Source organism: Ochotona princeps, chromosome 16 (assembly GCF_030435755.1).
Source record: "Ochotona princeps isolate mOchPri1 chromosome 16, mOchPri1.hap1, whole genome shotgun sequence".
NCBI lineage: Eukaryota > Metazoa > Chordata > Mammalia > Lagomorpha > Ochotonidae > Ochotona > Ochotona princeps.
The window spans coordinates 15,189,398-15,215,422 of NC_080847.1; the positions used below are offsets into that span (position 1 = coordinate 15,189,398).

General features: G+C 51.8%; 2 protein-coding genes across 2 annotated transcripts; both read right to left on the bottom strand.

The window, feature by feature from the left end:
- Window positions 1-4,946: 4,946 nt before the first annotated feature.
- LOC101531429 (cocaine esterase-like) lies at window positions 4,947-12,129 on the bottom strand. The gene is made up of 12 exons (XM_058675060.1): window positions 11,998-12,129; window positions 10,484-10,688; window positions 9,525-9,663; window positions 8,808-8,941; window positions 8,467-8,725; window positions 7,969-8,067; window positions 7,570-7,710; window positions 7,382-7,462; window positions 7,039-7,183; window positions 6,486-6,623; window positions 5,945-6,017; window positions 4,947-5,516 (listed from the first exon to the last, which is right to left on the bottom strand). Exons 1-12 carry the CDS (start codon window positions 12,089-12,091, stop codon window positions 5,330-5,332), a joined length of 1,695 nt encoding a protein of 564 aa, XP_058531043.1. The 5' UTR covers window positions 12,092-12,129; the 3' UTR covers window positions 4,947-5,329.
- A 1,452-nt stretch (window positions 12,130-13,581) lies between these two features.
- On the bottom strand, window positions 13,582-24,885 carry LOC101531176 (cocaine esterase-like). Its single transcript, XM_058675061.1, has 12 exons — window positions 24,796-24,885; window positions 19,109-19,313; window positions 18,087-18,225; window positions 17,337-17,470; window positions 16,996-17,254; window positions 16,492-16,590; window positions 16,102-16,239; window positions 15,915-15,995; window positions 15,568-15,712; window positions 15,018-15,155; window positions 14,379-14,451; window positions 13,582-13,958 (listed from the first exon to the last, which is right to left on the bottom strand). The coding sequence occupies exons 1-12, from the start codon at window positions 24,833-24,835 to the stop codon at window positions 13,772-13,774; spliced, it is 1,638 nt and encodes a 545-aa protein (XP_058531044.1). The 5' UTR covers window positions 24,836-24,885; the 3' UTR covers window positions 13,582-13,771.
- Window positions 24,886-26,025: the final 1,140 nt, after the last annotated feature.

Genomic DNA, 26,025 nt, shown 5'->3' on the forward strand with positions numbered 1-26,025 from the left:
GGAATGGGATGATCTGTGGGAGGAGTGATTGTCCCTGAGTGCTCTGAGCTCCTCCCTGGCTCAGGACTCAGTTTGCTTGTTCCTGCTAATTCATACCCCTACCAACCCTGGTCATGTCTCCTCTTTTTAACATATTTCATCATTTCTTTATTTGGATATCTGAGAAGTAGAGTCCCCAGATGACTGCAGAGGTTAGGCCTGTGCCAGGGCAAGGCCAGGAGCTGGTAGCTCAACCCGTAAGTAATAGATCTACATCTACCATGTGATCCACACTCCTGGTACTGGGCAGCATCCAAGGGAAGTGTAAAGAGGACGTCAGGGAGAAACCTGCTCTGCAGTGTTTATCCTGGAACCACCGACTGTAGGCAAGCTCCCTGAGCGATGAATATGGAAGGGGTTCTGGCATAGACACACCACGGAGTGTTAGTCACTCATCAAGATGAAATTCTCTCATTGTAACATTGTGGTTACATGCAAGATTTCATGTCGAGTGAAAGAAGTCAGCCATAGACGGAAAAACAACACAGTCATGCTGATTTTACATATTTGTATAAGATTTTTTTTTATTTATTTGAAAGGCAGAGTTACAGAGAGAGAGAAAGAGAGAGAGAAATCTCCCATGTGCTGATGTACCCCAGAGTGGCTACAACAGGCATGGCTGTGCCAGTTCAAAGTCAGGACCCCCACATGAATGCAGGGGCCCAAGCTCTTTGGCCGACATTTGCTACTTTCCTGGGTGCATTAGCAGGAATCTGGATTAGAGGTGGAGCAGCCAAGGCTTAAACTGGTACGCGCCATGGGATACTGGTTTCACAAACACTGGCTTAACTCACTATGCCACAGTGCTAGGCCTGCACTCACTTTTAGAAATTATCCAAATTGATGCCATAGAAGTAGAGAGAATAATAGTGGTTAGTAAAGAGTAAAAAAGTAAGAGGGGACAATCACATAGTGGTTGGATAATGGTTGCAAAAATACATATAGATGTGATGGTTCTAGTGTTCTAGACTGTGGAGGGTACCTAATGTTGAATGTATAATTAGATCTTAAAACAGCTCTCTGACAAGAATTCAGAGGGGCTAACAAAAGTGTTCATTGTTCAGCTTTGACCTTGGGACGTGGTAATTATGTTCACAGGGTAGTAAGCACCCCAGCACACATCTGTTGAATGGATGGCCATTTGAATAAAAGATACAGTCAACAACTCTTCAGTGGGTATGAGTGAGCACTGGGTCGTGGGTCTGACATGTCTGATGTGGTGGTTACAATTCTGCATGCTCGGGCTCAGCTCCCATTAGCCTCTGGATCTTCTGGGTCAGATATCTGGTCCAGAAACTGTCCCTTGCTCAAAGAGGCACAATCAGGGAGACGCTGTATCACCTATGCCCTCAACACTGCTGGTGCAGTCTCCTCCCCAGGACATATTTTGTCACATGAAGAAATACAACCAATATCACATATTTCTTATTGAGAGTACACACACTGTGTAGCAGCCTTACCAACAATGGAAGCTGAAACCAAAAACAAGAACCTGAGGAAGCTCTAGAATAGTTACAAATGCACAGAGCACACTGGAGCAGAGCAATGATTCGTAGATACCGCCAAGGGCAGCATCAGCAGAACCCACCAGGTGCCATCCTCCCCAGAGAAAACCAGAAGTCCAATGGATTCTTCAATAAACAGCACAGTATAAGAAAACGAAAAGAGAGACAAAGGCAGGAGGTGGCATGAAGAGCGAAAGAGACTCTAAACATAATAACAATGACAACAAACATAGCCAGGTCATCAACAATGTAGGTAGAATGTGAGAAAATTGGAGGCTTTGTACAGTGCAGGTGGCAAGGGAATATGGTCTAACTGTTCTGGAACCCAACTGTACAATTCTTGGAGTCATTACAGGTGTTGTTATCATAAGAACAGCAGTTGTAATCCTAGATATGAGCCACTCCAGAACTGAAAGCACAGTGCAGATGCACCCTGCAGTGAAGGTGCCGGTTGGGCAGCCAGTGTCCCCTAACACAGTGCCTGTGTCCAAGTTACAGCTCTGCTCTGGGATTTTACACTCTAGGAGGATGCAGGATGTGGTGGGAGATGGTGACGGCTCAGTGCTAGAATCCCTGTGACACATGTGGGAGGTTTAGCATCCAGCAAGTCAACCCACTGGGCTGACTAAAAGCAGGCAGAAAAAATGGCCTCTGTGGACAGGTGCTAACCCTAAATATAGGGTGCAATAGGAAGTGAAACAATATTACACGCTTGTTAGAAATAGGTGAGCTGGAGCTGGATGAGATCACATGGAGAACAAGGACAGCTTCTACACAGGTGCTCCTGGTACCCAGGATGGCAGCATCTGCAGTCAGCACGGTGGTGCTTCAGAGAGAGGGAGAGATGGAGTTGTCTGCTGGTTCCTCTCCAAACAGCCCCAGTAGCCAAGGCTGGGCCAATCCTAAGCCAGGAGCTTGGAACTCCATCTATGTCTCCCCCATGGGTGCCTGAGCCCATGCATTGGGGCCATCTTCTGCTGCTTTCCCAGGTGCATTAGCAGAGAGAGAAGGATTGGAAGCAGAGCAGGCTGACCTGGAATGTGCACCCATGTGGGGAACAGTGTTCCAAGTTATGATTTAACCTGGTGCTCTAACAGGCTGGCTCCAGTCCTGGGCCCTCTGATGAGTACATAAAGGATCAAGAACACACCCAGGAGCCTGACATGCATGGCCTAAGCTTTTGATAACAAGGCCAGGCATGTAAGGCATCAACACCTGCACTCTAGAGGGTGGATCTGCCAACACCTGCTGCTCAGTGCCTGGGGTGACAGGCGCTCCTGGCATCTCAGAAGGACCCTAGGATTGGCTTCTGCAGTTCCCAGATCCAGTTACCTGGCAAGGCATCACCAGATGAGAGGTGGGGGACGGAAAGGCAGGTACAATACTATCCTTTGACCAGCCGCATTAGCCCAGCAGAAGCACAGGAAGAAGTGGTGTGAAATCCTGTCCTTGCAGCTGTCACAAGACAGACCCTGGACAGCTCCACTCAGAACCTCCTGCTGGGGCTCACTTCTTGCCTCCCTCACCCTGGACACACAAGCACCTCGCTTTCACCGCCTCCAGTTCCCATTGCCTTCCAGGCGCCAGCCCTCCACCTACTGAGGCACTAACTCTACATAGGTCCTTGTGGCCACCTAAGGGAGCCACACCCTGGCCCGGGACAATTCACAGGCCACGATGTCCAGCTGATGTCCAGCTGGTGTGATCCCATGTTCTAAGGCATATGCACATGTGTGACGCCCTCGTGAGACCAGGAAGCTGCCCCAGGAGTTCCACAGGAGGAGAAGGGAGTAGCACAGGATAGACATCAGCCTGGATGGGAGCAGGCGAGGTTGCTGCCAGGGCGGGGCAAGGGGATCACACATGAGAGCAGGGCTGAGTTCAGCAGCACATCAGGACCCTCTCCAATCCCAGAGTCATAGACAACTTCAGTGTTGAGGTAGACTACAAGCAGCCATGGGCTGTGATTAGAAAACACAGAAGGCCTTCAACGAGGAGGCATGAGGTTAAAATCCCCACAAAGAACTGTGCCCTGGGTTTTCTGCTGGGTTTCATGGAGGCCTCTTAGCTAAGGCTGGGAGGTGCGACTTTTCCACTTCTGAAAGCTCCAGGTTCCACACAGGTGCTCCTTGGGTTCTCAAACACTTTCCCTGAGAGCCTCCGCCCTCCCCTCCCTAATCCTCCTTGCCCTTCCCTGCCCTGGTGCTGGTGGAACCCATTGTTTCCCGTGTCCCCACCTCACTCTGACATCAGTTCTTTTCTCCCCTTGACAAAGAAGCCTACTGATCATGCCAATTAGTGGAGCTCAACAGACAAAGCTGAACTGGGAGCCCTGCCCTGTGAGTCCATCCCTTCCCCAGTCAGTCTGTCTAACCTGCCATGCCCAGATGCACATGTGCCTCATCAAGGTCAGGAAGGAGAGCTTTTGAGGTCCAGGAGAAGTGTAGCTCAATGTAGAGAGTTGTACAAACCCCCAGCAAGCGTCCCACAAGTGCAGGTCCCTGGCTGCTTGTTTATTCAACTGAGGCCCCACCCTTTCCTCATGAATAAGAATATGAAGGGGACAAGAGGGACAGCCAGGAATAGAACCAGTGCCCCTACAGGACTTTATGCCTCAGCACTGGTCCCCAACAAATTTATTTAAATGTACTCAATATCACTAATTAATGCAGCTATTCTGATAAAAGAAAAAACTTGTCAATACTGGCAGGGATATGGAGAAAAGAGGACACTTCTAAACTGAAATGGAATGTGATAAGGTAGAGACCTCATGGGAAACTCTATGAAAGTTCCTCCAAAGCTGAATTTGGGGCCAGCATTGTGGTGTAGTGGGCAAAACACTGGCTGTAACATAGACTTCTGATAGGTGTTGGTCCTGTCCTTGAAGTTCACCTTCAAATCCATCTTCAGAGAAAAGCAACATGAGATAGTCCAAGTATTTTGAACCTTGGTACCCAAGGGGAAACTGGATGAAGCTCCTGGCTTTGTTGGGCCCATGTATAGCTGATGAAGTTAACTCGGGAGTGAACCTATGGCTGAAAGATTCTCTGTCTGTATATATAAAACTGATCTTCAAATCAAGACACAAAGTTTCTTAAAGAGTGAAATTAAAAATACCATAATATGAATAATTCCTGCTTCTGGGTATCAATCTAAAAAGATGAACATAAAACCAGTAAAAGGTATATCTGCAGTGAGTGTACTGAATGTTCTGATATCTGAGCCCTACAAAATGTCAGGTGCATGAGTGTGTGGCATGGTTACCCAAATGAGTATTTCTCAGCAGTAAGGAATGGGAGCCTTTATTTGTGGCAACACAGAGGGAAAAGGAGGAGCCACTCATGGCAGCCTGAGGGCACCAGGACACGGCAGCTTCCAATGCTCAGCTTCCCTAAAGGCAACTTAAAGACATGAGTTCACTCAGTATGCTGGGAGCAGGTGCAAGGCTTCTGACACTCAGGGTTAAACAACAACCCCCAAATAAGCTACCAACTATTTCCCAGGGCTTGGGGCTAAGAGATGGAAGAAACAGAGTGGAGTGAGGAGGAGGTGAGGCAGGCAGAAGGGGCCCAGTATCAGTGGGTGATGAGGAAGGTGGGCATCTGTAGCCACTGATGGGCACAGTTTCATGGGGGGGTGGTGAGTGCATTTAGCACAGGACACTCAGAGCAGGCTGGGCAGGGAGCCCAGCAACAGGTCCTTCACAAGGGTTTGCTGGGAGCAGGCTGGGCAGGTGAGTGACAGCTATGGCTGGGATCAGGGTTCCCTCATCTAGACACAGGCAGCTACAGCTCTGTGCGCTTCTGCTCAGCCCACATCAGCTCTTGCAACTTCTTGGGCAGGGTCTGGGCCCAGAACCGGTGCCTGTGGCCCTTCAGGGATTGGCCCACTGCAGGCTGTGTGCTCAGCTGTAGGTACTGCTCCTCTTGATCCATGACGGGCCAGTGCGGCAGGCCCTCGCCATTGGGGTTCCTGTATATGAGAGGTCAGGAAAGAGGGATCATGGGACCTCTGAGGCCTTAATGGTGAGACCTGAGTGCCCTAAGAACAGCTGAGCTTACCATGCAGGTCAAGAGGGGTGAGGGATGGTTTGCAGGTACAAGAGAGCTGCAACCTCCCTCTGATGTCAACTCCAAATCAGGACCTGCCAACCAGGTTTGTGGTGTCCCTCTCTCCCAAGGGAAGACACTGAGAATAACAGCTCTTAGCCAAAACCAGAATGCAGGGTGGGGATAGATGGGGAGAGTGCCTGTGGTCCCCAGGAACCCTCTGTGTGCCAGTGGATCATGCCACTGGGGAGGGCACTGTCACATGACTAAGGACACTTTGCTGCTGCTAAAGTCTTCACAGGCTAGGTTCCCCTCGCCTTGGGGAAATGGAGGTAGAGTGGAGTGTCTCACCCGGTGCGAGCAAAGTTGGCCCAGTACTTCATCATCCTCCTGCTCAGCAGCTCCTCCTCCTCAGTGAGAGTCACTGCAGTGGGTGAAGGACACAGGGTCAGCTCAGGCAGATGCAGGCCCGCTATCCCACCGTGATCACACTTGCCAGCCCAGGCCCATAACCCCACCATGACCACACTCACCAGCCTAGGCCCACTGCCCACCACGACCACACGCATCAGCTCAATGGGGCTTCACACTTGGTTTCCAGCTTGAAGCTTGCTTTCTCCTGAGTACACATTCCTGGTTTTTCCTTTTCCTATCTAAACCCGGTGTCAGGTTCACCTGCCACTGACCTCTTACTGGCCCAGTAGATTTCAGCCTTCTAATGGACAGATCCTCACACAGTGGCCAGGCAGAGGAGCACCCACAGCGCAGTCCTGGCTCAGCCCTGGGAGCTATGAGATCCCATCTGAGCCTCTGTCATCCAAGCATTGGGCACAGTGCACCCTCAGAAGAGCCAAGTGCTGCATCCTCATGCTGGGGAAGGAGGAAGCCTCACCTTTTGTCCCAAGGAAAGTGGATCTGAAGAGAAAGGCAACTTCATCGCCATGGTCGGCCCTCACGTGTGATGGCCGGAAGTCCTTCATGAAACTGGGTGAATGCTGGAACTCGTAGAAGTAGACAGGGGCGTGGGAACCTGGTTGGCAAGTGCACAGGGTGACAGGTGGAGGTATCTTCCACAAGCTTCCCACACTACCCAAGAGGACAGCAGAGAGAACCCACTGGTGTGACCTGGGAAGTGCTGGTGGAGCCCAGGTGAGAATGGCAGTGGTAAGGGCCTGGGTTAGGTCTTGGTCATGCACTTAGCAGCTGGGAGGTATTGACACAGTGGAGATAACTCAGTCCTGCTCCTACCCTGTCTCTTTTCCTGTCCACTGGTTGAGATGTCCATCTCCTAAACTAGCAGAAGAGTGAACTGAGACAAAGGACATGTCTACCTGGTGCCAAGGAACCCAGCCATCTGTGGCTAGGAGCCTGGACAGGGCACACCTCAGACCCAAAAGTGTGGGCAGAACCCTGGCCAGTGAGGCCTTAGTCATGGGTGAACTCACGCTGAAAATGGGCGACATGGAGCGCTGGCATCACGTAGAGGGCATCAGCCATCATCTCCTGGAACTGAGCCATGAGGGTCTTTGGGTCCTCATTGTCACCCAGGTACTCGTCCACCAACTGTTCCCCTATCCTTGGAGGCAGCATCTGGCCCGAGGGATAAGGGTACAGTCAGGGCCGCTTGCTACCAGGGAGAGAGGCAGCTGAAGAAGGTCCAGAATAAAGACAAGGAATGGGACAATAGAGCAGTATTGGGGCCAGCCCATTCCCAGGCACACACTGTCAGCTGTGTATCAGTTCTGGGAGTCCGCGCAGGGTTTGCAGGAGGTAGCCCCAGGGCCTCACCCATTGCTCAGATGTCTGATGTATTAGAGCCTCCATGGCCTCTCTGTGGATTTCATTCCTAGTGTCTCTGGAAGAGAACAACTGTGGATTAAGCAGTGAGTCTCAGGTTAGGGGTGGAAGGCTGGAAGCTCTGACACTATGAGGCCTGACTGTGAATCAGGCTCCGGGGGAACTCAGTCTGGGCTCACCTTGGGGAGGATCCAGCCATACTCATCGTTGTTGACACCAATGATGCTGGGGACCGGCTGGAAGTCAGCAGAGGCCAGCAGCTCATAGGGGTGTCTGGGCAAGAAGACGCCATCAACAACCCCGGAGATAGTCATAAAGGTCTGGGGTATCCAGGGCCAGAGAAAAGGTTCAGACTTATTTTGATGCCTTTGAGGCTCTACCCTAACCCAGTCTTATCCCAGGGGGTTTTCAAACAAATTCCCAACCCGTAAGCATCCCATGCCTGCCTCAAAGGACTATGTCACTTAACCCATCAATGGCTGGGAGGGCAGGAAGAGGTTGGCATGAGCTGATAGCCTAAGGACTGTTAATGGGCTGCAGAACCTATCACTTCTTTGTCACAGTGAATGAGCTCCCACCTTGGTCATCTCCAGCATCTCCTCTTCACTCTTGGCACGCAAGCAGCCCACCAGGGTCTCAGAGTCCACCTGGCCACAGCCAGACAGATTGGCCACCACCTGCGAAGGGAGCACACAGGTGCTGGAGGCCCATGCAGGAGAGGAAAGAGGGTGCCCAAGGCCCAGAGGGAAGCAGAAGCAGAGTCTTGTGGATGCACAGCTGTTGTCCTGGATGCACAGTAGTCCTCCCTCTCTGACATGGAGTATCTCAGCCTCAGTGAGCTGCACTTGCATAGCTGGCTACAGACAAGGTGGACTTGGAGTGCCACTGAACTGTGTCAGACTCTGTTGAGGCACAGACATGTGGGTTGTGACCCCTGAGCCTCTCAGCCACCCCCTGAGTGGGCAATGCTGAGACACCTGATGGTACACGTATCAGGACAAAAGAGACAGTAGCAGAGGCCCTGAGAAGGAAGCTGGCAGCTACAGGTCAAGGCTGCACGAGTGGAGAACACTTACCCTGGGGGTTGGCACAGATGAGCTGGTGATGAACTCAGGCCTCACGGCCACCCCACTCTCCATGATGGCTCCATGGAAGAGCCCTTGCGACATGGGTGACAGCACATGTGAGGACACACTCCTGCCCCCTGCAGACTCGCCAAATATGGTGACCCGGTCAGGGTTGCCTCCAAAATGGGCGATGTTCTGCTGCACCCAGCGCAGTGCAGCCACTTGGTCCAGATAGCCCCAGTTGCCACTGGCATGCTGGTCTCCAGTGCTGAGAAGTAGGCAGGGACAGGGATGGTAGGGCTGTGTCTGGGATGCTCCTCCCTCAGTGCCCGGTCCAAGCCCAGGCTCACCTGAAGAATCCCAGGATGCCGAGGCGGTACTGGATGGTGACCACCACCACATCCTCAAAGGCTGCCAGCGTGGAGCCGTCATATGCTGAAGCCATGCCTACAACCAATGCACCTCCATGGATCCACACCATCACCTGGAAAATCAAAACTGATACCATGAGTCTACTTTCAGCCTGAACCCAGTAGGCTACCACCTCTCTTTACTCCTAGGTGAGACTTCAGGAACCTGGCCACAAACTTGGGACCCAGTTATAACCAGGCAGTCTGGTCCTGTCTTTTGGGGTCCCATGCCATGATCAGTATTTGGTTCTATCAACAGCAGCACCAAGTGTTGGGTGGAAACTAAAGTGCTGTCTCTGATCATTAACATGGATGTTCAACAGAGTGGCCTCCCTTCCCATGGGCTGTCTATTGTGACAAGTGCAGCCCTCGATCAGCTATTGTAGCTCTGTAACAGGAGGGTGCTGCAGGTGTCCTCAGCCCACTTAGGGAACACACATTTTGACCTCTCACAGCAACCAGGTCCCTGAGAACCCATGCCCAGTGCTCATTTGCTCAACCCGGGAACACAGGCATTTTCTGGACCCAACAGGGTGTGATCTCCCACCAGAATCCACAGAACGGGAGGATAACGTTACCACATTCCTCCCCATCCTCCAGTTACTAGTGGAGGGGACTGTGTCCTCTCACCCCAGCTGCCCATGGCCTCCCACTTACAGGCAGCTTGGAGTCTTCATGGGCATGGGAAGGCACATAGATGTTGAGGTACAGGCAGTCCTCAGACATGGGGATGGACAGCAGGGACAATTGCATATTCAGAACGTCATCACCCATTATTGCGAGGTTCTGTGGACACCTAGGACCAGCCAAGTCAGATATTAGTGCAAAATCTATACAGGGACACAAGTCAGATTTGACCGTGACCCTTACTGTCCCTTCCCATTGCACCTCTGCTAAATCATTTGCCTGACCTAATGTCCCATCCAATCCAGATGCAAGTCTAAGACTCAGAGGAAACTGGTTTGGCACCAACTTGCAGGGACCCTCCAGGCAGGTGGGGGCTGAGATAACACACCTGACTCTCAGAGTCTGTGTGAGAAATCTGGTTTGCAGGTGCTGACCTCAGTGCTGACTCTCCGCACAGTCAGACCCGGAGCATGGGCTGTTCCATGCTTGGTGTGTAGATGCCTGTCCCTTCCCCAGGGAAGACAGTGGGATGGCCCATGTCCTGGATTCTAATCACTCCTGCACAGCCCCTAGCTATAATATGCACTTGTCCCTTGGCCATTATCCTTGGTTGTGGGTTAGCTAAGTGCTGTGCCAACCTCCACTGGTGCCCATCTCTGGGACTGGCAGTACCTGGAGGCGGCAACCTAGGGAGCTTATCCTGGCTGCACGGGAATGTGGCAGAAGCTGAACCTGGGTGCTGGGTCTCTATAGGCCTCCATATTCAGTACCTGGAACTAAAAGCCCCAGAGTGCCAAGTTCTGAGCCAACAGCCTGGCAGGAGCCTGACAAGCCCACTGGAAGTGCTCAGGTGGGAGCCCACAGCACACTAGGACTGTCAGCTGTCAGCTGTGGATGGAAGGCCAGCCAGGCCTGGCCTAGCACTTGGAGTCTCCTACACCCACCCCAGACCTGATGCTACGCTGGGTGGGGACCCTGGGAGAACTCACATGGCTGGGTAGGAGGTGCCATCCCTCACTCCACTCCAAGCTTCGGCAGGTTCAGGAGGTGCAAAGCGCAGTGGTCCCAGAGGTGGCTTGGCAAAGGGAATGCCCAGGAAGGTGTGGACGCCCACGTCGGTGCCTTTCACGTGGACCAGGCTTCCCCGCACCTGCCCGGAGTGTGTGATCCTGATGGGGCTTGTGGCGTCCTGGCCTGTGGACAGAGAGGTGTGATCAAGAAGGGCTGCCCCTCCAGCTGCCCCCGACACTGCTGCTGTGGCTGCCTAGTTGCCATCTCAGCTCAGCCTTGTCTAGGACATGGCTGGATGCACACACTCTCACTTTACAGAATCCTTAGTGGGCCTTGGGATGTGCATATTTCATCATAACAGTGTCAAGAATGTGATTTTGTGTTGCTTTCAGGGTGTTGAAATGAGGTCCTCAGATGTGTGTGGATTTGGGTCCTGGCTGTTCCACTCTTATCCAAGTCAATGCTAATGTGTCTAGGAAAGTAGAGATTGGCCCAAGTTCTTGGTCCCCTGAACCCACATGGGAGTCCAGAGGAAACTCCTGGCTCCAGATGGACTCAGCTCCCGCCCTTGTGGCCACTTGGAGACTGAACCACAGGTGAAAGATCTCTTTCCTGTTTCTCCTCTTTCTCTAAATCTGCCTTTCAATATGAATATAAGCAATTTTTTAAAGATTTATTTTTATTTTATTATTAGAAAGGCAGCCATACAGAGAGAAGGAGATAAAGAAAGATCTTCCATCTACTGGCTCACTCACCAAGTGGCTGCAGCTGCCAGAGCAGAGCCAATACAAGGTCAAGAGCCCAGAGCTTCCTCTGCATCTACCATATTGGTGCAGGGTCCCAAGCCCATACGCCATCCTCCACTGCTTTGTCAGGCCTCAAGTAGGGAGCTGGATGGGAAGTGGAGCAGCCAGGAGCTAAAATATGGGATTCCTGCAGATGCAAGGCAAGGATTCAGCTACTAGGCCATCGTACTGGGCCATATGAACAATTTTTAAAAGCCTTTGGTCCCAGGATAAGTGCATGGGCTAAAGGGCGCTGTGGCCCCTCAACCAGTTGCAGCCCAATGCTCCCTGTGCTCCCAGGGCCAGTGACCTTGCCCAGGGCCCACAGAGGTGCTGCAGGCTTCTGGCCAAGAGCAGCCACTAAGAATCAACCTGTAGTGAGAGAAGCTCTAACTGCTTATTCATAGAACCACTGGCACTCAGAATCAGCCACACACACACAGGTGGGTGAGATATGTAGCCTAGCCCCTCCTCCACAAGATGCCCACAAACAACTCCTGCTGTTGGCCTCCCTCCTCTCTCTCTCTCTGTGGTTCTGGGCAGCCACCACCTCTCACAGTGTCTGAGGCACATAGCCTCCAGTACTCTCACTACCACTACCCTTACCCCCACCAGCTCCCACTGCCTCCCAGATGCCAGTCCTCCAGCCTACAGGGCTCTAACCGCAAATCTGACCCTGGTTCCTGTGGCCAGTTGGGAAGCCTCACCCTCGCCTGGGACGAGAAGCAGCAGGAGCCCGCAAGCCATGGTGCCGAGCTGCAAACACAGTCCGTGTGGCCCCATGGTCTGAGGCAGGTCCATGTGTGTGCTGCCGCTGTGTGCCCCAGAGGCTGCCTGGGTGCCCTAGAGGTGGAGCCAGTCCTTGCCCAGGGTGGAGTTTGACCTCGGGAGGGAGCAGGCAGGTCGGTTGCCAGGAAGCAGCATGGGGATTGAGAACGATATCCAAACTGACCAGCAGGGGTCAAGTGCAGACTCAGAGACCAGTAGGTGCAGACATGGCCTCCTTCCTTCAGTCTCAGTTACTGCTTAGTTAGCCCTAGTAATTATAGAAATGAAAGCAATCAAATACTCCAACTAAAGAGAAGAAACAAGGAAAGAGCTGCTGTGTTCACATGACATGGTCTTGTATGTAGAAAGACCTTAAGAATCCACTGGAAAGAAATCTCATTAGAAATCACACATGAATTTAATAAAGTTACAAGAACTCCAAGAACACATTTTTAAGACGTTAATATGACTTTAAAGAGGGGAAGTGGTCTAAATAGATCACTCTCATAAAGATGCTATACAAACACTGCAAAGATTAAAAGAAAAATTCAACATCATTAATTATCAGAGAAATGCAAATCAAACTCACACAGAGAAATGGTCTCACCCACTCAGGATGGTTACCATGAACATTCCAAAATGATGAACTTTGGTGACAATGAACTCTTCTCCAGGAGTCGGTGGATTCCTGTAGCATCCATATGCCATGGATCTACATCTACCATGTGATCCACACTCCTGGTACTGGGCAGCATCCAAGGGAAGTGCAAAGAGGACATCAGGGAGAATCCTGCCCTGCAGTGTTTATTCTGGAACCACCGACTGTTGTGGGCTCATTCACTGATGAATATGGAAGGGGTTCTGGCATAGACACACCACGGAGTGTTATTCACCCATCAAGATGAAATTCTGTCATCTGTGGCAATTAATTTACATGGAGCCCTTCATGTTAAATGAAAGAAGTCAGCCATAGGCGGAAAAACAGCACATTCACACTTAATTTACATTTTTTTAATATTTTTTTATCTTTTTTAAATTTATGTGAAAGGCAGAATCAAAAAGAGGGAGAGAGAGAGACGTTCCATGTGCTGATTCACACCCGAGTGGCCACAACATGGCTATGTCAGTTTGAAGCCAGGAGCTCACATGAATGCAGGGGCCCAAGCTCTTTGGCCAACCTCTGTTACTTTCCCAGGTGCATTAGCAGGAAGCTGGATCAGAAGTGGAGCAACTGTGACTCAAAACAATACCCACCTTGGATGCTAGCATCAGATACAATGGCTTAGCTCGTTACACTATAGTGTTGGGCCTGCATTCACTTTTAGAAGAAAATCAAGTTGATACCATAGCAGTAAGGGAATAATAGTGGTCACTAAGAGTAAGAAAGCAGGTGGAAGAAGACTATGTAGGGGTCAGATAACTGCTGGAAAATTACAGACACAATGCTTCTAGTGTTCTAAACCATGGCAGGTTGCCACCACTGGCCATTCATTACAGATCATAAGAAAGTTAACAAACAATAGTTCAGAGGGGCTTAGAGAAATATTTATTGTCCTGATTTGATTTTGGTATGTGGTGCACATGTTTATCCATTAGTGGGGTTCCCAGCACATTTCTGCTGAATAGGATAGGAGGATGAGTGGGAGGCCATATGAATAAAGAATCGTGAGTGGGTGCTGGCCTGTGTGTCTATCATGTGGCTCCGTGTGATGACTACAACTCTGTGCGATTCTGCTCAGCCCCCATCAGTTCCTGCATCTTCTTGGGCAGAGTCTGTGCCCAGAACCGGCGCCTGTGAGCCTTCAGGGCCCGGCCCACTGTGGGCTGCGTGCTCAGCTGCAGATACTTCTCCTCCTGGTCCATGATGGGCCAGTGTGGCAGGCCCTCACCATTGGGGTTCCTGTATGAGAGGTCAGGAAGGAGGGATCATGGGACCTCTTAGGCTTTAAGCCCTGAATCCCTAGCTAGGGCCAGGCCAGACTGCCATATTGGTCAGGAAACATGGGGGATAGCGTGCAGCTGCAGGAGAACTGACCTTCACTGGTATCAGGTCCACATAGGGAACTGCCAACCCAGGCTATGGTGTTCCTCGCTCCCAAGGGAAGACACTGAGAATGATAGCTCATGGCCAAGTCCAGGACATAAAGTTGGGGGTAGATGGGCAGAGTGTCCCTGGTCCTCAGGAACCCTGTGTGCCAGGGGACCCTGCCACTGGGGAGGGCACTGTCACTTAACTAAGGATACTTGGCTGCTCCTGAAGTCCCCACAGGAGAGGGTCCCCTCGCCCTGGAGGACATAACGATGTGGTGGGGTGTCTCACCCAGTGTGAGCAAAGTTGGCCCAGTACTTCATCATCCTCTTGCTCAGCAGCTCCTCCTCCTCAGTGAGAGTCACTGCAGTGGGTGAAGGACACAGGGTCAGCTCAGGCAGGCACAGGCCCACTGTCCCACTTTCACCACACTCACCAGCCCAGCCCTGCTGCCCAACCATGACCACACTCACCAGCTCAGACCCGCTGCTCACCATGACCACACTCGCTAGCCCAGGCCACTGCTCCGCCATGACCACACTCACAGCCCAGTGGAGCTTGATCTTTGTCCATCATCCTGATACTTGCCTTCACCTGAGCACAAGTACTTTGCTTTTCCTTTGTCAACCTCGCTATTCAAACCTGATGAAGGCCACCTGGCACTCTCCTCTTACTGGCCCAGTAGACCTCACCCTTCTGACCTTGGACAGCTCTGCACCAGAACAGACACTAAATGTGGACAAACAGACAGAGGAGTATGGAGCCTTGGCCTGGAGACACACACTGTAATCCTGGTTCAGCCCTGAGAACCATGACACTTGGGGTGCTTGATGCCATCAGAACTCAGCCCTGTCATCTGTGCAGTGGGCATAGAGCCCCCTCAGAAGAGCCAAGTGTTACATTCAAATCCTGGGAAAGAAGATGGCTCACCATTTCCCCCAAAGAAAAAGGATCTGAAGAGAAAGGCGATTTCATCGCCGTGGTTGGCTTTCACGTGGGACGGCCGGAAGTCCTTCATGAAGTTCGGTGAATGCTGGAACTCGTAGAAGTAGACAGGGGCTTGGGAACCTGGGTGACAGGTGCACAGGGAGACAGGCCTGTCCCTGAGTTCATACAGTACCCAGGAAGACGGCAGAGTGATGACACTTGGTCTGACTTGAGCAGAGCTGGTGGAGTCCCAGGGAATAGGATACTGGCAAGGGCCTGGGTTAGGTTTTGATCTTAGACTTTCTAACTGGTAGATCTTTACACAATGTAGCTGCCTCACCCCTGTTCCCACCCTATCTCTTGCTCTGTCCCCTGGTGGAGATGTCCATCTCCTAAACTAGCAGGTAGGTGGACTGAGATAAAGGACACAAGTGCCTGCAGCTGAGGAACCCAGCCATATGTGGCTAGGTGCCTAGATAAGAAAGATTCCCCCAGAGACCCAATACTGTAGTTGGAACCCAGACTTTTTATGCCAAACTAAGGGTGAACTCACGCTGAAAATGTGCCACATGGAGTGCTGGCATCACGAAGAGGACATCAGCCATCATCTCCTGGAATTGAGTCATGAGGGTCTTGGGGTCTTTGTTGTCCCCCAGGTACTCATCCACCATTGGCTCCACTATGTCAACAGGCAGCATCTGGCCCGAGGGACAGGGACTGAGTCAAGGGATGTAGACTGCCAGGGAGGGAAGCAGCTTTGGTTCTGGATAAACATGGGGAATGGGGCAAAGGAGCAGGCTCTGGGATACCCCATTCCAAGAACACAAACACTGCCAACTGTGTTTCAGTTCTGAATCCCCACGGGGCAGAAAGCTCTTGAGTAGGATCCTGGGGCCTCACCCACAGCTTAGAAGTCTGATGTATTAATGTCTCCATGGCCGCTCTGTCAATTTCCTTCTGGTAGTGTCCCAAAGCAGTGATCTGAGAGGTGAGCAGAGGGTGTTGCATTGGGGGTGGTTGCCTCAGAGCTCTGATGCCCTGAGGGTTGCCCATGAGACAGGCTCGTGGATACTCAGCCTGGGCTCACCTTGGGGATCCAGCCATACTCATCATTGTTGACACCAATGATGCTGGGAACAGGGTGGAAGTCAGCAGAGGCCAGTAGCTCATAGGGATGCCTGGGCAGGAAGATGCCATCCACCACCGCAGAGATAATTATGAAGGCCTAGGCACCCAGGGTATGAGAGAAGCTTTGTGGTATAGACTGTTTCATGAGAGTCTCCCCCATACATGGCTCATCCCTGTGGCCATACCATACCTCCCCCCTTGCAGGTGTCCCATGCTTCCCTTACGTTGTGGCCAACCTAGCTGATTGAGATATGGGCGGATAGGAAGGAATGGACATGAGCTGGTAGCCCAGGGACTTTGAAGGGCATTGGAACTCATTGCCCCTTTGTACTTGTGAATGGAGTCCCACCTTGGTCATTGCCAGCATCTCCTCTTCACTCTTGGCCCGCAAGCAGTCCACCAGGGTCTCAGAGTCCACCTGGCCACAGCCAGACAAGTTGGCCACCACCTGGGAAGGGATTATATGGGAGACCCATGCAGGAGAGGAAGGAGGGTGTCTGAGGCCCAGCAGAGGCAGGGGCAGAGTTTTGTGGGTACACAGCTGTGGCCTGGTTGCACACTAGTCCTCCCTCTCTGACTTGAAGCATCTCAGCCTCAGTGAGCTGACCTGTTTGTCTGACTACAGACAAGGTAGACCTCAGAGGGCCACCCTTCAGGGCCCAGAACTGTGTCAGACTCTACTGAGGCACAGGCATGAGGATTCTGACCACTGAATTTCTCAGCCATCCCTAGTTTGGGCAGTGCTGGGGCACCTGTTGGACCTTGCATACCAAATAAGAAGACATAGCAGCAGACGCCGCGAGAGGGAAAATGGCCTCTGTGGGCCAAGGCTGTACCAGTAGGAAACACTTACCATGGAGACTGGCTCAGATGAGTTGGTGATGAGGCCAGGCATCATGGCCACCCCACTCTGCATAATGGCTCCATGGAAGAGTCCTTGCGACATGGGTGACAGCACATGTGAAGACACACTTGTGCCCCCTGCGGACTCACCAAATATGGTGACCTGGTCAGGGTTGCCTCCAAAATGGGCGATGTTCTGCTGCACCCAGCGCAGTGCAGCCACTTGGTCCAGGTAGCCCCAGTTGCCACTGGCATGCTGGTCTCCAGTGCTGAGAAGTAGGCAGGGACAGGAATGGTAGGGCTGTGTCAGGGCCACTCCTCCCTCAGTGCCCGACCCAGGCCCAGGCTCACCTGAAGAATCCCAGGATGCCAAGGCGGTACTGGATGGTAACCACCACCACATCCTCAAAGGCTGCCAGGATGGAGCCATCGAACACAGAAGCCATGCCTACAGTCAGTGCACCCCCGTGAATCCACACCATCACCTAGGAATGTCAGGGTTAATGCCAGAATGCTCCTTCCAGCCTGAGCCCCACTAGACCACAACTCCCTAACCCGTGCTCTGGCCCTGTGCAGATTTCCTTGCAGTCAGAAACTTGGTGAGGCTTAAGGAACCTAGCCATGAGCCAAAGACCCAGGCATAACCGGGCAGCCCAGGCCTGCTGTCTTTCAGTCCCACACCATGTTCAATGCTTGGCTCTGTCAGCCCCATAACCTGCTGTTGGGTGGAAAAGAAAGGGATGTCTTTTTGATCAATCACATGGATGCTATCGAAAAGGCCTCCCTTCCCATAGAATGGGTGTATTGTGATATCCAAGCACAGCCTCGGTCAGCTGTGTGTCTCATAGACACGATGTGCTACCAGTGCCTCAGACCACCTGGGCCCACACATTCTGATGTCTCACAGCAAACAGGCCTCTGGGACCTCATGTCCCGTGCTCAGCTGCCCACCTCGGAAAAAGGCACTTCCTGGACCCTATAAAAAAGTGGCCTCCCACAGAATCCAGAGCACTAGAAGAGACAATCACCTCCTCCATTCCCATCCTCCAGCAGTGGGCCAGATGTCCCCTCACCCCCAGCTGCCCATGGCCTCCCACTTACAGGCAGCTTGGAGCCCTCACGGGCATGGGCAGGCGCATAGATGTTGAGGTACAGGCAGTCCTCGGACATGGGGATGGACAGCAGGGTCAATGTCACATTCAGAGCATCATAATCCATTATTGCGAGGTTCTGTGGACACCTAGGACCAGCCAAGGCAGGTGTTAGTGCAGAATCCATGTGGTGGCCCAAGACACAGCCTGGGCCCAGACTTGCCCCTGACTCTCTCTGTCTCCTCCCTCTTTCATCTTGTTCACTCATTTGCCTGCCCTAATGTCCCTTCTGACCCAGATACTGCTGGGAGACTGTGGGGAAACTGTGATGGCACTAACTTCCAAGGATCCTCCAGGCAGGTAGGGGCTGAGTCAGTGCACCTGACTCTCAGAGTCTCTGTGATAAGTATGGCCTGCTGGTGCTGACCTCAGTACTATGTCCCTCTGCACAGTCAGGCCCAAAGCATGGAGACTTCCCACACATGTGCTGGGTACATGAATGTCTGTCCCTTCCTCAGGGAAGGCAGTGGGATGGCCCATATCCTGGGATCCTCATCACACTTGCACAGCCTCCAGCTGTGATACACATATCTTCCTTGGTGAATCTTTGAGTGCTTTGGCTCGGTGCTTTGCCCAGCCTCCACTGGTGCTTATCTTGGGACCTGCAGGATCTGCTGATGGAGCAGGAACTCCTACATCTTTAGGAGCCAACCTGGGGAGCTCACCCAGGACAGTGCTCCCTTTTTGCACAGGAATGTGATGGAAGTTATATTTGGGAGCTAGCTCTATGCCTCCATCTTCAGAACCTAGAACTAAAGGCCTCAGAGTCCCAAGTTCTGAGCCAACAGCCTGGCAGGAGCCTGACAAGCCCACTGGAAGTGCTCAGGTGGGAGCCCACAGCACACTAGGACTGTCAGCTGTCAGCTGTGAGCTGTGGATGGAAGGCCAGCCAGGCCTGGCCTAGCACTTGGAGTCTCCTACACCCACCCCAGACCTGATGCTACGCTGGGTGGGGACCCTGGGTGAACTCACATGGCTGGGTAGGAGGTGCCATCCCTCACTCCACTCCAAGCTTCGGCAGGTTCAGGAGGTGCAAAGCGCAGTGGTCCCAGAGGTGGCTTGGCAAAGGGAATGCCCAGGAATGTGTGGACGCCCACGTCGGTGCCTTTCACGTGGACCAGGCTTCCCCGCACCTGCCCAGAGTGCGTGGTCCTGATGGGGCTGGTGGCGTCCTGGCCTGTGGACAGAGAGGTGTGATCAAGAAGGGTTGCCCTACCAGCTGCCCCTTAACATTGCTGATATAGTCACCTCCTTGCTATTCTCATCTCAGGACCTGGATATATACACACTCACTTTGCAGAAGCCTTGGTGTTCCTTCCCGATTCCATCCTAATGAAATGATGAAAGAGCCCATTTGTAGCAACCAAAAGCCCATGCGAACTTCCGCAGCTGGGACCAGGGTTGTACTGAGTGGGCGAAAACTGAGATGGATGCCTCTGGAAATGCCAAGCAAGCCCAGGACATAGGAGCAGCAGACACTTGTGTGAGGCCCTGGGAGCCAGAATGGTCTTTGGGGAGGAAATTCCAGCCTGGAAGCGATAGGAGGCCACAGTGCTGGACACCTTTCCCCACTCACAGTTTTCAATCACTCCCTCTTTGTGACCTCAGCAATCACAGATTCACCTAACTTCCCATACCAGAAATAGGATAATACACAAAGTCTGTACTCTGTGTTCACAGGCTACTTTCTGGTCCTATTCCCTACACCAGTGTACCAATAGTTGTCATCACATTGGCATTCTATAAGGTGAGTTGTGAGGCATCTGGGCAAAACCTGATGCCACCTTGCGTAAAGAATTATAGCACCCTCAGCTTTCTGGGACAGGTGCTACTGGACTCAGTGCTGCTATGGAGACTGCAAAATGACCAGCATGTTGATGACCTCAGAGACTACCACTCTTTGAAAAATTAGAGACTTAATATTTTTTGGCTGGGTGAAGAAGGTAAGAATTTTTCCCTCCCATTTCCCCTTCACTCTGGCTCAGTGAGGGAGTTGTAATATACACACAGAAGCAAAAACTGGGGTCTCAGCTTTAGTTAACATCCTTTGGATTTTTTCCACCTGGGTTGTTAGTATGCAGATTTCATCCTAAATTTTGTACCCCTGTGCACATACTAACACACACACACACACACACATTACATCCTTTGTCATACAGGGTGGATTACTTGTGTTGAGCGATTAATTGCTCCTTCTTATTTTTGAAGATTTATTTGTCCATTTGATAGGCAGAATTAAAGAGAGATGGACACACACACACACACACAGGAGAGAATGAGAGTGAAAGGCTCTTTTCTTTTTTTTTTTTATATTACATTGAATTTTTTTAATATTCATTTATTCATTAATTACATTGCATTACATGACACCATTTCATAGGTACTGGGATTCGCCCCCTTCACCCCAAACCCTTCCCCCATCATGAATTCCTTCACCTTGATGCATAACCACAGCTCAAGTTCCGTTGAGATTCCCTAATTAAAAGTTTACACCATACAGAGTCCAGCATCCCCCTTGTCCAGTTCAAGTTCAACGGCCTCTTAGGGAGGCCCTTTCAGGTTTGTAGGCAGAGCCAGCAGAGCGTCACCTCGATCAATTAGAAGCTCCAACATATCATCAGCAACAGTCCAGGTATGATGAGGCTGGTGCAGAGTCCACTGATTGACATAGTCCGTCTTAGGGTTTCCCCTTGTCCAGTTTTCGGCTGGAAGCATATAGCTGAGGTGGTAGGTTGATCTACTCCATCTTCTATCTTTTCTTGGTTAATGTTTTGATTCCTCCATTTTGTTCAGGGGAATCCCCAAAGAAACTTTGAGGTGTTCCCAGTCCAGGCTCCTACATGTACTACTAGTAAGCACAGTGCTCGCCACCGTCCATCACTCCGATCAGCTGATGGTTTTAACCCCTGGGTTGGTTCTCTTCTGAGCCCCGACCTCTATTGGAACCAATGAGTATCGCATCTCTCCCCGGCTCTGCCCATCACACTCTCGTCCCTCACCTAAACCAGTGGGAGGAGTGCTGATCGGGTGTTGCATTCCCTACTAGCACAGGCCATTTCACCTTGGTATTTTGTGTTTTGTACTGTTTTGTTGTTTTTTTTTTTTTATCGCAACCAAACCCGGCCAGGCCCCCACACAGTTTCAGCACTTGGGCTTGCCAGTGGATGACGTGAACCGACTCAGCCTGGTCTGCCCCAACCCGAGCCAAGTGTATTCCAGTGGGTCACATTCCGAAGCCTCTTCTGGGTTATTTACCTCCATGCTTGCTGGGTTTATTTGTAGAGTCAGTGTCCTATCAGAGGAACTGTTCAGGTTCCTCCCTCCGACTCCTTCCTGGTGTCGGGTTTCACGCATTCCAGCAGGTCCTTCGGCCAGCTCAGCTCTTCAATCCATTCTGGTTCCTGCTGTTGAGAGTTTCAGCCCAGCCACGGCTCGTCCATACCCACGCATATCTCATATATGGCTCAGATGGGGTTGAGGCCTAGCCGAGCCCGTCCAACATCTATCCTGGTCCTCCGGAGCACCAAACTGTGCTGTGGTCTAATCCGGCATGGTGCGTCAAAGCCGAATAGATATTTGTGCCAAGGGATTACAACTGTGACCCGACCAGAACTCAGCCTCCCTCCAGTTCCTGTGTCCCTTAGTAGTAGGCTCCAGGCAGCCAAGGCCTCCCCCACGCTCTCCAACCAGGCCTGTTGCCAGCCAGTGTTAAGTATGCCAGAGGTTGCTCTGGTCAGCCCAGAGCGCCCTATAGACTGTCATGCCTCCTGCATAGACTCCACCGGCCCTTCTAAACTGTCCAATGGGATCAGAGTTTCAGGGGATTGGTCCACGCATGCCTCACACATTCTAGCCCCGAGTATGGTTCTTGAATGCCAGTCAGTGTCATAGTCCTGCCTTCTGTGACCCCTCTGCTGATCCCTCATCCTATCAGGTAATGGGGCATCCTGCTGGACAAGCCCGGAATTTTGCCTTTTAAGTGAGCTGATGTTGGCTATCGGCACTATAAAGTGACTACAGGTTTCTTCAGAGGAAGATTAAATGCCTTTGAAAAGCTTAAGGACTAATACATATTCTCAGAGTACTGTGGGTTCAGTGCGGAGCGTCTCATGCAGCATATCAGAGAAACCAAATTCCAGAACTTCCTGGCCGGGCACGTACGTGGTGGAAAGCTTGGCTGTGTTAGGCTGGAATCGTGGCAGGGACCCGTGCCGCTTGGGCCCCCGCCTGGATCCTGCTAGCTCCTCCCCCACTCCAGCCCATGGCATGGCGCGCTCAGAGGCGTTCCCAATCCGCTTCTCAGGGTCCTAGGACAACCTTCCCACCCCAAAAGGAGGCCATCAGACCAGGACCCCGGCAAATCGAAAAGCTGCCCGAGAGCCTCGCACCCCATGTACGCACGTATTGTTATTGGAAAGCCGGATATACAGAGAGGAGGAGAGACAGAGAGGAAGATCTTCCATCCGATGTTTCACTCCCCAAGTGAGTCACAACGGGCCAGTACGCGCCAATCCGATGCCGGGAACCAGGAACCTCTTCCAGGTCTCCCACGCGGGTACAGGGTCCCAAAGCTTTGGGCCGTCCTCTCCTGCTTTCCCAGGCCACAAGCAGGGAGCTGGATGGGAAGTGGAGCTGCCGGGATTAGAACCGGCGCCCATATGGGATTCCGGGGCGTTCAAGGCGAGGACTTTAGCCGCTAGGCCACGCCGCCGGGCCCAAAAGGCTCTTTTCGTCTCTTGATTCAAATGACTACAATAGCTGTCACTGGTCAGGGTGACGCCAGGAGCCATAAGCTGCATCTGGGTGTCCCACATGGTTTGAAGCGGTCTGAGCACTAGACCGTCTTCTGCTGTTTTCATTGTGTAAGAAGGAATAGGACAGGAAGTGGAGCAACTGGGACTCAAACATGCATGCACGTGGAATGCTGGCCCCACAAGGGCAGCTTAACCCTCTGCACTCCATTGCTTCTTTAAAGATTAAGAATTTTCAGGAAAAACAAACAAACAAACAGAAAACATTTACATGCTCATCATATAGGGTCAAGAAAGTGATTTTTTAATGGTTTTCAGTGGAGTGAAACTGTGATCCTCCAGGAAGCACTTGGGCCATCTTACGGATTTGGGAAACTGTGCCCACACCAAGAAACAACTACAGTCTTTCTGAACATAGAATCAACACGAAACTGTGGGAGCCCTGGAGCCAGGGCTTGGCCCAGCGGGTTAACTGTTTCCTGTAATGCCAGCATCTCACATCAGAGAGCGCATGGGAGTTCCAGCTCTCTGCTTCTGATCCAGCTCCCTGCCCATGCACCTGGGAAGGCAGCAGAGGACAGCCTGAGTGCTTAGGCCATGTCACTCGTGTGGAGTTCCTGATTCCTGGTTTCCACATGGCCCATCTCCACCTGCCACGGCTCTTTGGAGAGTGAACCAGCCCTTGGAAGATCTCCTTCTCCCTCTCTACCTCTTCCTACTTCCATGGATCTGTCTTTCAGGTAAGTAAACCCTGAAAGAAATGGATACATCAATGACTAACAGAGCATCTGGAAGGTAGTTCTTCATCCAGAAAGGTCTGGGACCACCTTGGAGAGTGGCGGTAAGGCTAGGTAAGGGTAGAATTTCAGTGAAGGGGATGAGGGCAGGTGAAGAAGAGGGCAGGGTGAGTGTGGATCTCCTTCGGCAGATTAGATTGAGAAAGGGTGAGGGAGGAGGCCTTTGACCTAGAGCATCAAGGGTCAAAATACACCCAGGCCTGGTGCCCACATAGGCGGAACTTCTGATACCCAAGAACCCTGAACCCTGACCCAAGACCCAAGAACCCTGGTCAGACACAGGGCACTTTCCAGCTTTGCCTTCAAACACAATCCTGTGGGGAGTTAGCAGCATGGTGTTGTAGGCTAAGCTTCTGTCTATGGTGCCAGCATCTTATATAGTTTGAGTCCTGGCTATTCCAATTCCTATTCAGGTTGATGCTATTATTCCAAGGAGAGCAAAAGCTGATGGCCCAAGTCCTTGGTCCCTGAACCCTCATGGGAGTCCAGAGAAAGCTCCTGGCTCCAGATCAGCTCAGCTCCTGCCTTTGTAGCCATTGGGGAATGAAACCCAGGAAAGAAGAATTTCTCTCTCTCACTCTTCTCTTTCTCCAAATTTGCTTTTCAATAAGAATATAAACAATTAAAGAGGAAAAATAGCCATTTGTTTTTGCATGGGCTGAAGGACCCTGTGGCCCCTCAGACCAGTTGCAGCCCTATGCTGCCTGAACTGCCAGGACCAGTGACCTTGCCTTGGGACCCTCATAGGCAGCTGGGGCCTCTGTCCAAGAGCAGCGCCTGAGAGTCAACCCACAGAGGGAGAAGCCCTAAGCACATGTCGAAAGCACCTGTAGACAGCACCTAGGGCAGCACCCAAATTAGGCACAAACACAGGCAGAAAATGCTCCCAACCCCTCCTCCACAAGCTGCCCCCTTGACTGCCCTCCTGTTGGTTTTCTTTCTCAGTGGCTCAGGTCCCTGGCAGCCATGATTCTCTCAGCCTCTGGGTGCATCCAGGGCATGGGGAAAGTACCCATTCACCCCCTCCCTCTGTACCACACCAGTCCACCTGCTCTGGTGCTCTAACTGTCAGTCTGACCCAGGTCCTTGTGGTCGCCCCCGGAAACCTCACCCTGACTCGGAACAAGGAGCAGCAGGAGACTGCAGACCATGGTGCCAAGCTGCACGCACAGCCTGTGAGGTCCCAAGGTCGCAGGCAGGTCCATCTGTGTGCTACCCTGTGTGTCTCAGAGGCTGCCCCACTTGCTGGGGGCAGAACAATGTGTCACCCAGCCTGGAGTTTGACCTGGGCAGGAAGTGGGTGGGGCGACCATTGTGGGGCTGGGATTGGGATTCAAGATGAACTCCATTGACTCAGCAGAGAGCAGCTGCGGAGGACACCAAAGCCAACAAATATGCTCATGGCCTCCCCACTTCCATCCCTATACTTGCTTGCTCTGTGAGACCCTCCCCTCAGTCCTGAAACTACTGAGCTCACTATCCTCACAGAGAGGAGGGAGCAAAGGACTGGATTTGGAGAGCCAGAAGGCCTTCTCAGCACAGATGTGAGAATCCCCAGAGATGGGGACATGGGATGATCCCTGGGGGTGTGGGGCTGAACCCCAACATGAGAGATTGTCCCTGAGCACTCAGAGCTCCTCCCTGGCTCAGGACTCATTTTGCTTCTCCCTGCTAATTCACAGTCCCTCCTGACTCAGTATGCTTTTTTCTTTTCTTTTCTTTTCTTTTTTCTTTTTAAAAATTTACTTAGGAATCTGAGAAGAAGAGTCCCCAAATGCTTGCAGTGATTAGGCCTGTGCCAGGACAAGAACAGGAGCTGGGAGCTCAATCCACATGCCATGGATCTGCATCTACCTTGTGATCCACACTCCTGGTACTGGGCAGCATCCAAGAGAAACCTGCACTGCAGTGTTTATTCTAGAACCATCAACAGTAGGTAGGCTCCCTGATTGATGCATATGGAAGGGGTTCTGGCATAGACACTCCATGGAGTATTATTCACCCATCTAGATGAAATTCTCTCATCTGTGGAAATATAGTTATTAGAGGACTTCACGTTGAATGAAAGAAGACAGCCACAGAAAGACAAACAGCATATTCGCACTCATTTTACATATTTTTAAAGATTGGTTAATTTACGTGAAAGACAAAGTCACAAAAAGAGGGAAAGAGATGTGTGTCTGTTGTTCCATATGCTGATTCACCCCATAGTGGCCACAAAAGTCATGGCTGTGCCAGTTCAAAGCCAGGAGACCATGTGAATGCAGGGGCCCAAGCTCTTTTGCCAACCTCTGCTACTTTCCCAGATGCATTGGCAGGAATCTGGAACAGAGGTGAAGCA